This window comes from Erinaceus europaeus, chromosome 8 (assembly GCF_950295315.1).
Source record: "Erinaceus europaeus chromosome 8, mEriEur2.1, whole genome shotgun sequence".
Taxonomy (NCBI): Eukaryota; Metazoa; Chordata; class Mammalia; order Eulipotyphla; family Erinaceidae; genus Erinaceus; species Erinaceus europaeus.
In genome coordinates this window covers 124,813,465-124,826,183 of record NC_080169.1, presented here as the reverse complement: position 1 = coordinate 124,826,183, position 12,719 = coordinate 124,813,465, and the positions used below count along the sequence as shown (strand labels likewise).

The following is a 12,719-nucleotide window of genomic DNA, read 5'->3' as shown; positions in this document are numbered from 1 at the left end:
CGCTTCACAGGTGGTGAAGCAGGTCTGCAGGTGTCTGTCTTTCTCTCCCCCGTCTTCCCCTCCTCTCTCCGTTTCTCTCTGTCCTATCTAACAGCAACATCAATAACAATCACAATAACTACAACAATAGAAAAACAAGGGCAACAAAAACTAAATTATCTTTTCCCAAACTTTTTTTTATTTACTTATTTTCCCTTTGTTGCCCTTGCCTTTTTTCGTTGTTGTGGTTATTGTTGTTGTTGTTATTATTGAAGTCGTCGTTGTTGGATAGGACGGAGAGAAATGGAGAGAGGAGGGGAAGACAGAGAGGGGGAGAGAAAGACAGACACCTGCAGACCTGCTTCCCCGCCTGTGAAGCGACTCCCCTGCAGGTAGGGAGCCGGGGGCTCGAACCGGGAACCTTACGCTGGTCCTTGTGCTTTGCGCCACCTGCACTTAACCCGCTGCACTGCCGCCTGCCTCCCGAAAAAAAAAAAAAAAAACATATATATATATATATATATATATATATATGTGGAAATCATAAATAAAAAGGATTCACCAAAAAAACAATATGGAGAATTAAACAACGTCACGAGCTACTCTTCTGTTTCTCAGTGCTGGGGGGGGGGGCAGGGCAGGGCAGGGCCGCAGCCGTGCCAGGACCTAACTCCCCGCCCGCTGTGACCTGGGGGCAGGGCAGGGCAGGGCCGCAGCCGTGCCAGGACCTAACTCCCCGCCCGCTGTGACCCGCGGACAATAAGCGCCCCAGAGCCTCCTGAGCCAGCAGCAGCAAGCGCTGGTAAGCTCGCCACTTCCCAAACAGAAATCTGCTGGAGATCCAGAGGCGCACGGCCCTGCACAGCAGCCCGGGGCACCAGTCAGAACTGCTCACCTCCCTCTTCCTTCGTTCTTCCTGAGCTCGGTGCAGAAGAGAAGCCTTTTCTTCCTAAACGCAAAAAAAGAGAGACCGACAAGGTTATGACGTCGAATTCCAAAAACGCTCTTAATCTGAAATCCCAGAGTGCTGGACCCCAACAGAACCCAAAGGACAGGCAAACTCGGAGTGGCCATGAGGCGGCGGAGCCCGGAGGGCAGGCGCCAGGCAGAGGCGGAGGCTGCCCGGCGTTCTGTGGACGGACCCCACAACGGGAACGGGGCACCCGGGCCCCGTCCGCAACGCTGCTCCCAGCGACAGGCAGAGCTCCGGCCACTCCGACAGAAAGGACGGCACGCTGGAAATGCCTGAAGGTCACACCCAATCAAAGGGCTTCTTTTCGCCTTAAGGAAAACGGACTTTTGAACAAAACTGCTTGGTACATGGCAGGAACTGAAACAAAAAAGGCACAACTGAGGCTTGAAAGATTCTGAAGTGAATTTCTGATTGATGAAGAGAGGGCATGTTTCCACTACCCACGGAAACGCCCTCAGCTTCGTCCCCACACCTGGCACCACCGCAGCCTGACGCTGGCAGCCAGGCCGGCCGCCCCACCCCGCCCAAGTGCTTTGAACTCGCTCAGAAAGTCAACAGCTCCTTGCTATTCCTATTTATGTCATTATTTCTTCAATTGCCTCCAGGGTTGTCTCTGGGGCTCGGTGCCGGCACTACAAATCCACTGCTCCTGAGAGACATTTTTCCTTTCTTTCTAATTGGATAAGGGAGAGGAGGAGGAGAGAAGGGGGAACCCGAGATTTGCCTCACTGTTTTTGGAGCTTGCCCCCTGCAGGTGAGGAGCAGGATCTCGAACCTAGGTCCTTGCTCACTGAAATGTCTGCGCTCAGCTAGGCGTGCCACCACCACCCAGCCCCACTCAGGTTTTTGAAAGATGCATTTACTCGCACAGGAGGGGCGGGGGAGGGTGGAGAGGGACAAAGCCCAGCACTGCTCGGCTGAGCGGGTTGGAGGGGTGCCCTGTCCCTCCCCCTCTCCCGGCTGACGCAGGTCACCACGGGGCCAGGAGACCGGCAGCCCTGGGCTGCATCCTGAGCTGAGCAAGAGCCTTCAAGCGCTGCGTCCGGGGCTTCTCCGTCCCCAGAGCTGCTGCTGGCTTCGAGAAGCCTCGAAGAGCAGGACCCTCAGCTCCACGCCTCCAGCCTGAGACCCCCGCCCCGGTTAGGCGATGGCACTCACACAGACGTTCACAGCCACCCGGAGGGACCTGGCGCAGAGGGAAGGCAGGCTCAAGCCCGTGCCCCCGTCGCAGCCCCCCACAGCCAGCAAGAACAGGAGGCGGGACAGAATCACCCGGAAGCTGCAGGCAGGACCAGACAGGGCCTGTCTCTCCTGAGCGGCCCGCTCCCCTGCTCCGCGTCTGTCCGTCTGTCAGGCAGTCCCAGACACACCTCAGCACTACAACCAACAGACTCTTGCCCCACCGATTCACCCAGGAAGGGGAGAGGGAGAGAAGCATCGCGCACACACACGGACGGCAAGCCCCGAGGGCAGGCCAGCCTCCGGTTTGCTCGGGAGATGGCAGGGGACAGCGCAGCTGTGGGCCGGTGGTCCCCGCTCGCAGGAGCAGACCTCTGTAGGTAGCCGAGGTGCAGACCCAGGCCCGGGACACTAAGACCCCCCTCGAGGCCGGAGAAGCCCGTCACCCCCCGCCCGCTCCACTCCCACGTCCTGGACTGAGCTCCTCCGGCGTCCTTGCAGCCCGGCTGTCGGGCTGGTCTCCCTCCCGCCTCCTACTCCCGCCCCTACTGTGGCGGCTCTGCAGCTGTGCCCCGGGATGCCAGGCTGGGAGAGTCCTGTCTGGAGGCACCACTGCCATCTGCCCTGGCCGCCACGACCATCGTGAGGGCGGAGACAGCGTACGGTTATGCCAAAGGCCCCGGGTCCAATGCCCCCCAGCCCCCACACACAGCTACACACGGCGTCTCGAGCTGGTGCGTTAACGGTGCAGACATGGAAGGTGCCTAGACGTTCAAGGCGGAGGCTGCAAAGTGGTGGGACCAGTGCTCACACTCTGGGAGCCGAGAGGCAGCACCCAGTGGTCTCTCTCTAAGTACAACCATCCTGCTCGCCCAGTGGGGCTGGGGAACAGACGCCTCGCCAGGCCCCAGACTGGCCGCGCCCTCAGGGATGTCCCGGGGACTCCTGTACTGGGGACGCGTCTGGCAGTGAAGCAGTGCTGCACAGTCTTTTATCCCGTCTCTTTCTACCTCTCTGGAAAGAAAAAAGAAAAAAAGAAAAAAGGTGTGGGGGCTGAGTATTGTTGGCACATTGGCTGAGTACATATTACCAAGCACAAGGACCCGGGTTCAAGCCCCTATAGGGAGCAGCTTCACAAGGGGTGAAGCAGGGTCTATCGCCCTCTCTACCTCCCACCCTCTACTCTCAATTTCTCCTCATCCTATCAAATAAAAAACTTTCACAAGAAAACGGCCACCAGGAGTGTGGGTCCCTCTGGCACTGAGCCCCAGTGATAACCCTGGTGGCCGTCCAAAGTCTCCAGGAGAGGAGGGAGTCGTGCAGGCACAGCACCAGCACTACACCTGGCGGAAACACATTTAAGGCTGCAGGTCTCTCTCTCTTTCCCTCTCTATATATCTCAATTTCTTTTCTCTTTTTTTGCCTCCAGGGTATCGCTGGGCTCAGTGCCTGCACTACGAATCCACTGCTCCTGGAGGCCATTTCCCCCCATTTTTGTTGCCCTTGTTGTTGTCGCTATGGTTACTGTTGCCACTGATGTTGCTGTTGGATAGGACAGAGAGAAATGGAGAGAGGAGAGGAAGACAGAGAGGGGAGAGAGACTCACCGCTTATGAAGCGATGGGGAGCCGGGGGCTCAAACCGGGATCCTTAGGCCATTCCTTGAGCTTAACCCGCTGCGCTACCACCCGACCCCCTATATATCTCAATTTCTCTGTCTTACAAGAAGAGACAAAGAACTAGGAGATGGTCCACCCAGCAGCGACATAGCTGACGTCCCGGCCGCCGCGTAGCAGCAGGGCCCATGGAGCAACTCCAGGCGGGCAGCAGAATTCTGTTTGTCTGTCTGTCTGTCACCACGGCACCTGTGAGCTCTGCACGCCCAGAGCGGCTGGTGGATTTCTCTGAATGGCCTCTGCCACAGACTCCACAAACACCCAGAGAGCGTCCCGGCTCCGACTACCCTCGGCGCACCGGGCAGGAGCTGGCTAGCCTGGCAGCCGCCACGGGAGAGTCATGGGCCCGCCTGCAGCTGTGCTGTGCCGCGAACCCCAAAGCACACGGACCCGCCTCCCCTCGGCCCGGTTCTGCAGTTCTGCTGGGCCACGTCCGCTCGAAGCTTGGCCCAGGCCAGGAGCCGGCCGGCCTCATCTTCTGGGCTTCTGCCTTCTTCAGTCAAAACAGCCTTGCCCTAAGCCTCAGCTCGTGTTCCTGCTGTCTTCAGGCCGCTCCGGCGGGAAAGCGATTGGTTCAAGGACGATGGAGCAAAATCAAACTCTCCACGTGGTGAGCAAGCCGGGGACCCTTGTGAAAGCGCTCACATCAACTTGCAGAGCTCAGACAGGAAGCCAAGGAAGCTGCACACTGCCCTCAACTCGCCCGCCACGCATGCTGCACACTGCCCTCAACATGCCCGCCCCGCACGCTGCACACTGCCCTCAACTCGCCCGCCCCGCATGCTGTACACAGCCAACACGCCCGCCCCGCACGCTGCACACTGCCCTCAACTCGCCCGCCCCGCACGCTGCACACTGCCCTCAACTCGCCGGCCCCGAACGCTGCACACTGCCCACAACACGCCCACCCCACACGCTGCACACTGCCCTCAACTCACTGGCCCCGCACGCTGCACACTGCCCTCAACTCGCCGGCCCCGCACGCTGCACACTGCCAACACGCCCGCCCCGCACACTACACACTGCCCTCAACACGCCCGCCCTGCACGCTGCACACTGCCCTCAACTTGCCCGCCCCGCAAGTTGCACACTGCCCTCTTCACGCCCGCCCCGCACGCTGCACACTGCCCTCAACTCGCCCTGCACGCTCCGCCGGGTGAAGCCCCAGCCCGGGCTCCAGCGAGCACGAGGTCTCTGCCCCACGGCTGGAACCGCTTCGGGATCACAGGCGAGCATCTGCGCAGCACACACGTCACCGACGCAAGGACCCGGGTCCAGCGGCAGATCCCCAGCTGCAACGGGAAGGCTTCAGAAGAGGCCTAGCAGCGCTGTGGGGTCTCCCTCCCCATCTCTCTGTCTACAGAGATGAAAGGGGAGAACTGTGGCTGTCGGGCAAGCAGAGCCCTAACCACCGAGAGCGGTCAAGTCGGCTGGCTTCCAGCTCTGGCAACGTGGTGCTGGGGATGGGCTGAGCCAGAGCCTCAGGCAGGAGTCTCCGTGGAGTCCTCTGCCGACTCTCTGCTCTGCTCACTGTCCCTAGGCGCATTTCCGACCAGCCACTCACACAACCCCAAGACCAGCCAGGTGAGTGTATGACTTAACGAGCGTAAAAGGGCAACGTGCACCCTCGCACAAAGTGCACAGACGTGGTGTGACGTGTGAAGACAGCTCCTAGTCAAGATCTCAAGATGCCTGCCTCCATGGGTGGCCAACACTATATCGTTTCTTCTCCAAAACAGAAGATTCCGGGTGCATCTGGGTGACAAGTCTAGCAGATGGAGACCTGTCTCAAGTGGCCTCCCCCAGGGCTCTGTTCTGTCTCCTATGCTATTTAATATTTACATCAATGACCTCCCAGAAACTTCTTCAAGGAAGTTCATCTACGCCGATGACATCTGCTGTGCAACTCAGGCATCCAAGTTTGACATCCTCGAGGAAACACTCACGAAAGACATGTCTCTGATATCTGATTACTGTAAAAAATGGCGACTAATCCCTAGCACTGCAAAAACGGTATCCTCTGTTTTCCATCTACACCATGCCTCGGCCTCGCGTAAGCTTAATGTGCAGCTTGGCGATACGAGAATCCGGCATGAAGCCCAGCCAGTCTATCTTGGCGTTACTCTCGATCGCACTCTGTCATTTCACGAACATTTCATAAAAACTGCAGCAAAGGTGGGCGCGAGGAATCACATCATTGCAAGACTGGCCAGCTCCTCAAGGGGCGCGAGCGCTTCCACACTACGATCATCCTCTCTGGCATTATGCTATTCCACTGCAGAATACTGTGCCCCAGGATGGTTCCGTAGCCCCCATGTCCACTTGGTCGATTCCAAATTATATTCCTCCATGAGGATCATTTCTGGAACCATCCGTTCCACCCCGGTTCCATGGCTGCCAGTTCTTAGCAACATCGCCCCGCCAGATATTCGTTGGGATGCGGCATCATCTAAGTTCATTTCCCACGTCTACGCTCGACCGGACCTGCCAATATACGCGGATATCTTCGCCCACCCTGTCCAACGCTTGACGTCTCGTCACCCAATCTGGTCCCCTACGCCTACACTGAACTTCTCTGTTCCAGACTCTTGGAAACAGAGTTGGCAGTCAGCTGAGGTCAAGAACAAACACCTCATCACAGACCCCTGCGAGCGTCAACCCGGCTTTGACCTGGCACGTTATGATCGGGCCCTCCTCAATCGCTATCGAACAGGCCATGGCCGGTGCGCCGCTATGTTCCATCGCTGGGGAGCCAGAGACGACCCGAACTGCCCCTGCGGCTCCAGACAGACTATGACCCACATAGTCAACGACTGCCACCTCTCCAGATTCAAAGGAGGTCTCGAAACTTGACATCAGGCTCAACCTGACGCTGTTGACTGGCTACGGAAGAAGGCAAACGCTAGAAGCAGCAGCAGCAGCAGGATGCTAACAGCACCGACACCCCGCGGCCCTCAAGGCAGAGGGGCCTCCATGCAACCACACCTCAGCAGGACGTGTCCCCGAGGTGACAAGAGCACGTCTGTAGGGGGTGCTGGGACATCACCTGGCTGAGTGGATGGCAGCCCCCCCCGCCTGCCCTGCTGTCCCCACTGGGACCTGCCAGCTGCCTGGCTGCAGCAGGGTGGGACAAGCCACCATGGCCCCAGAGTCAGTGACATCAGGGAAGCAGCCCAGGTCCACCCTGCAGGTGAGGCCTCAGAGCACTGCCGCTCTGGTCCCGCCTCCCTCTGCAGCACAGTCAGTCGACAGTGACAGTCTGGCCTAAGGGTCACCTGGGGGTCACGCAGGTCCCGGGAGCCGGCACCTCTGTGCAGGACCCGCTGCCAGCCACGGCAAGGCCGGCCGCAACTCCGCCTGCCTGGGCTATGGGTGAAGGAAGGGGCGAGGTCTCGGCAGGAGCCTGCACACGGGCCGGCAAGGAGGCCCCGCAGACTGTGCATGAGGCTCTGAGGCCCCAGGTTCAAGCCCAGGGGAGGAGGAAGCAGGCGCCCGCCTCTGAGTAACAGAAAGAAGGCCGGGGCTGGGACAGTGCGGCCATCACCTCTCAGGAGGCTTGGCCGCTGGGCAGGGCAGGGTAGGGCAGGGCAGGGCGCTGAGGCTACCTTAAGGGCCAGAGTCCTGGGGCCCTGCTCTGGGCCCCCCCCCCCCCAGAGCCCACAGAGCGTGAAGTCGACACACAGACAGGCGAAGGGCGTGCGGCCTCCTCTGCTGAGTGTCTCGGTTCTCCTGATGGTGGGGGGCATTGAGCCTGGGGCCTCGGGCAGGAGGGTCTCTGCGTGACCACTGTGCTATCCACCCGCCCCGCAGAGGGCCAGCAGCAACGTCTCCTCAGACCCGGGTGGGCGAGGCTCCGGCTGACTTCGGTCAAGGCCGGCCTCCTCTGACTCCAGGGCAGTCTGCAGGCGGCACAGACACCCCCAGGGACCAAACCGGAGGACCAGAGGGAGGGAGGGAGGGAGCTGGAGCATGTTGGGACCAAGAGTGAGCCTGACAGAGCTTAGGGAGAACCACCCCCGTCCTTGGATGGAGGTCTGAGAAGATAATCTCTTGGTAAGTCTCTCTCAACCGAGGTGAGCGTAAGGGGGGAAACTCAGACTTGGCTCTTTCCTTCTTGACTCTCAGGCCCACAGATACCCCAGTACTTCCCTCCATTAACCGCAGGCCACATGGCCGCAGATTCAGTCATTCAAAGTCACCTTCTGATCACAGAAGAACACACCTTGTCACACACTTCATCACACCCCTCAGACCCCAGACAAGAGAAATTCCAAACTATATGGCTCTTTGATATCCATCTTCTCTCTGTCTCACCCTATGGGTTTAACCCCTATGCTTCTCTCAAATACCTTTGGATAATTAAGTTGCTTGTGTTATGGAAAATAACTGTCTTGTATCTCATCAATTCCTGTCATACCAGCCCCCTACCTTAGGGGCATGCCGACCGTTAAGAGACCTGTAATTTCTGTCATATTGCAACAATAATTCCCTCCATTGCTTTGCTATTTAACTCATGTCAATTTTGCTAATAAACGGACTCTAGGATTCTGGGATTCTAAGGACTCAGATTCTAGATTCACGCTAAGAGTCCCCTGGTGTCTTTTACTTCGTGTCACCCCCGTCGTGAGCGAGAAAGAACCAGCCCGTTACCTTTCCCCTGGAGGCCACCCTGCCGGAGAAGGAGAGAGACACCCCGAAAGGAGCATCGCAGACACTCACTGCCAGGGCTGGCGCAGGGCCACAGGGGCTGGGGGGCAGGAGCCAGGGATGTGGGACAGGGCCTGGGAGCCAGGAACATGGGGCAGGGGCTGGGGGCAGGGAGCCGGGGACTGGGGTCAGGAGCCACCAGAGTGGAGTGCGGGGCCAGAGGGCGGAAGGAAGGACTGGCTAAGGGTGCACGAGAGCAGGGACGGGCCTGAAACCACTCCACATCAGGTGCAAAGGGAGCCCAGCCATGGGGTCTCCCCCAGAACCTCGAAACCAGGACTGACAGGACTGACAGGCTAGGCTGCCCAGCGGCCCCGGCCGGACCCCCTCTGGGAGCGCCTCCACTCGCCTCCCAGGGGCGGCCGGAGACCAGACACAGCGGGTGGAGAAGGAGAGGCCCGGGAGAGCGGATGCAGGACAGCCCCAGACAGGAGGTCCAGGAAAGGACGAGGTCCACACCTGAGCACAGCACCAGTTAAGACAGCACCCCGGGGAGTCGGGCGGTGGCGCAGCGGGTTAAGCTCAGGTGGCGCAAAGCCCAAGGTCCGGCGTAAGGGTCCCGGTTCGAGCCCCCGGCTCCCCACCTGCAGGGGAGTCGCTTCCCAGGCGGTGAAGCAGGTCTGCAGGTGTCTGTCTTTCTCTCCCCCTCTCTCTCTGTCTTCCCCTCCTCTCTCCATTTCTCTCTGTCCTATCCAACAATGACGACAATAACAACAATAACTACAATAGCAATAAAAAACAAGGGCCACAAAAGGGAAAATGAGTAAATATCAAAAAAGTTAAAAAATAAAACTTTGGGCGCGGGCACGGGCACGGGCACGGGCACGGCCAGGGAGGTGACGCTCTGGAGCTGAGGGTCCTAGGTTCAAGCCTTGGCACTGCATGCCCAGTGAGGTTCTGGTGCGTTAACCCCCTCCCCACCCCCGGGCGCTAAAGAAGCCCCAACACCGACGCATGGCGTCTTCTCCAGTGAGCCAAGTCCCCGTTGAATCAGCGTCTCAAAGCCCGCAGAGGCGGCCACTGCAGGCGGGTCTCCACAGATGAGAGATCGGGGACAGCAGGGAAAGCGGGGGTGAGCTGCCGGCCCACAGAGCCTGCGGGAAGGGCCCCCTCCAGGCTCTGCCCCAGACCAGGGCTGGCCAGTGTCAGCAGGAGGGGCGGGCACCCCCGGGGCAGGGGGGAGCTGGCCAGTGTGTGGGGGGGAGAACCCCGAGGGTGACACGTCCAGGGCCCCACCGGCCGGGCGGGGGTCTCCCGTCTCTCCGAAAGGGTCCCGAGGAGGCTGCACGGGATTCGGCCCCCACCGCACCCGGAGCCCCCGGGAACCACTCCACACCACCCCGCAGGTGGCCAGCCTGTCACTCGGGACTGGACACTCAGTGCGGAAGCTGCACCGGGGCTGGTTCAATGCCCTGTCCCCGGCTATCTGTCACCCCCAGTGTCTGTCCCCCCGGGTCTGTGTGTCCCCCGGGTCTCTGTCACCCCAGATCTGTATGTCCCCCCGGGTCTGTGTGTCCCCCCAGGTCTGTGTGTCCCCCGGGTCTCTGTCACCCCGGATCTGTGTGTCCCCCCAGGTCTGTGTGTCCCCCTGGGTCCCTGTCCCCCAGGGTCTGTGTGTCGCCCCAGGTCCCTGTCCCCCGGGGCCTGTATGTCCCCCCGGGTCTGTGTGTCCCCACAGGTCTGTGTGTCCCCCGGGTCGGTGTGTCCCCCTGGTCCATGTGTCCCCCGGGTCCCTGTCCCCCCGGGTCCGTGTATCCCCCCGGGTCCCTGTCCCCCGGGGTCCGTGTGTCCCCCGGGTCTGTGTGTCCCCCCCGGGTCCCTGTCCCCCCGGGTCCGTGTGTCCCCCGGGTCTGTGTGTCCCCCCCGGGTCCCTGTCCCCCCGGGTCTGTGTGTCCCCCGGGTCTGTGTGTCCCCCCGGGTCCCTGTCCCCCCGGGTCCGTGTGTCCCCCGAGTCTGTGTGTCCCCCCGGGTCTGTGTGTCCCCCGGGTCTGTGTGTCCCCCGGGTCCGTGTGTCCCCCGGGTCCGTGTGTCCCCCAGGTCCCTGTCCCTCCGGATCTGTGTGTCCCCCGGGTCCCTGTCCCCCAGGGTCTGTGTGTCCCCCCGGGTCTGTGTGTCCCCCCGGGTCCGTGTGTCCCCCGGGTCCCTGTCCCCCCAGGTCTGTGTGTCCCCCGGGTCCGTGTGTCCCCCGGGTCTGTGTGTCCCCCGGGTCTGTGGGTCCCCCCGGGTCCGTGTGTCCCCGGGTCCGTGTGTCCCCCGGGTCTGTGTGTCCCCCCGGGTCCGTGTGTCCCCCGAGTCTGTGTGTCCCCCCGGGTCTGTATGTCCCCCGGGTCCGTGTGTCCCCCGGGTCCCTGTGTCCCCCAGGTCCCTGTCCCCCCGGGTCCGTGTGTCCCCCGGGTCCCTGTCCCCCCGGGTCTGTGTGTCCCCCCGGGTCTGTGTGTCCCCCCGGGTCCGTGTGTCCCCCGGGTCCCTGTCCCCCCAGGTCTGTGTGTCCCCCGGGTCCGTGTGTCCCCCGGGTCTGTGTGTCCCCCGGGTCTGTGTGTCCCCCCGGGTCCCTGTCCCCCCGGGTCTGTGTGTCCCCCCGGGTCCCTGTCCCCCCGGCTCTGTGTGTCCCCCAAGTCTGTGTGTCCCCCGGGTCTGTGTGTCCCCCGGGTCCGTGTGTCCCCCAAGTCTGTGTGTCCCCCGGGTCCGTGTGTCCCCCGGGTCCCAGTCCCCCCGGGTCTGTGTGTCCCCCCGGGTCTGTGTGTCTCCCGGGTCCCTGTCCCCCCGGGTCCGTGTGTCCCCCGAGTCTCTGTGTCCCCCGGGTCTGTGTGTCCCCCGGGTCTGTGTGTCCCCCCGGGTCCCTGTCCCCCCGGGTCCGTGTGCCCCCCGAGTCTCTGTGTCCCCCGGGTCTGTGTGTCCCCCCGGGTCCGTGTGTCCCCCGGGTCCGTGTGTCCCCCGGGTCCCAGTCCCCCCGGCTCTGTGTGTCCCCCCGGGTCTGTGTGTCTCCCGGGTCCCTGTCCCCCGGGGTCCGTGTGTCCCCCGAGTCTGTGTGTCCCCCGGGTCTGTGTGTCCCCCGGCTCTGTGTGTCCCCCCGGGTCTGTGTGTCCCCCCGGGTCTGTGTGTCTCCCGGGTCCCTGTCCCCCGGGTCCGTGTGTCCCCCGAGTCTGTGTGTCCCCCGGGTCTGTGTGTCCCCCCGGGTCCCTGTCCCCCCGGGTCTGTGTGTCCCCCGGGTCCGTGTGTCCCCCGGATCTGTGTGTCCCCCAGGTCCCTGTCCCCCCGGGTCTGTGTGTCCCCCCGGGTCTGTGTGTCCCCCGGCTCTGTGTGTCCCCCGGGTCTGTGTGTCCCCCGGGTCTATGTGTCCCCCGGGTCTGTGTGTCCCCCGGGTCCCTGTCCCCCCGGGTCCGTGTGTCCCCCGAGTCTGTGTGTCCCCCGGGTCTGTGTGTCCCCCCGGGTCCCTGTCCCCCCGGGTCTGTGTGTCCCCCGGGTCCGTGTGTCCCCCGGATCTGTGTGTCCCCCAGGTCCCTGTCCCCCCGGGTCTGTGTGTCCCCCGGGTCTGTGTGTCCCCCGGGTCTATGTGTCCCCCGGGTCTGTGTGTCCCCCGGGTCCCTGTCCCCCCGGCTGTGACCCTGGCCCCGGGTCCGCGCGCGCTCACCTTCCGGCTTGCCCCTCCGAGGGACACCTTGGGCCGCGTCTTGAAGTCGCCCTCGAAGCTGAACATGGTCGCGGCTTAGCCCATCGGGGAGCGGCCGCGCGGGCCGCCGCCGGCCCGAGGGGAGCGCGAGGCCCAGGCCGAGGGCTCCGCCAACCCGCGCCGGCTCCGGGAGCGGCCGCCTCAGACCAAGATGGCCGCCGCCGCCGCCGCGCGCGCCCCCGCCCCGGCGCAGCGCCGCTTCCGGCGGCCGCTCTCTGCGTGCGCGCGCACGCCGCTCACGGCGCGCCGGGAGGACGTAACCGCGGCGACGCGGCTCGAAAAGTCGGAATGCGGCCCGGCCTAAAGGGGCGTGGTCGGGAGGCGGGGCCGAGCCTAGAGGGGCGGGGCCACGACGAAGCCTCGGGGAAGTGTCAGAGCCCGTTGGGGCGGGGCCACCATCTGGGCGGGGCCTTATCTGGGCGGGGCCTGCGTCTGGGCGGGGCCAGTGTGGGGCGGGGCCAGTGTCTGGGCGTGGCCAGTGTGGGGCGGGGCTAGTGTCTGGGGCGGGGCCAGTGTCTGGGGCGGGGCCTGTGTCT

General features: G+C 62.6%; 1 protein-coding gene and 1 long non-coding RNA gene across 6 annotated transcripts in view; both read right to left on the bottom strand.

Moving 5' to 3' along the window:
* Positions 1–12,354, bottom strand: part of UBE3C (ubiquitin protein ligase E3C) — a 71,701-nt gene extending 59,347 nt beyond the window's left edge. For 2 of the 5 annotated variants that reach the window (XR_009551266.1, XM_060196868.1), the window contains exons 1-2: positions 12,145–12,354; positions 875–928 (exon numbers count right to left, since the gene is read on the bottom strand). Coding sequence is in view for 3 of the 5 variants with exons in the window: in XM_060196868.1 (XP_060052851.1) it covers positions 875–928; positions 12,145–12,210 (120 nt within the window). In the remaining 2 variants the exon portion in view is untranslated. Of the gene's footprint in view, positions 1–874; positions 929–12,144 lie in introns of those variants that run through there. The other 3 variants (XM_060196864.1, XM_060196866.1, XM_060196867.1) reach the window with 2 other exon arrangements.
* Positions 3,841–5,090, bottom strand: LOC132539965 (uncharacterized). Its single transcript, XR_009551267.1, has 3 exons — positions 4,932–5,090; positions 4,720–4,734; positions 3,841–4,521 (listed from the first exon to the last, which is right to left on the bottom strand). It is a non-coding gene; the product is annotated as an uncharacterized LOC132539965 (long non-coding RNA).
* Positions 12,355–12,719: the final 365 nt, after the last annotated feature.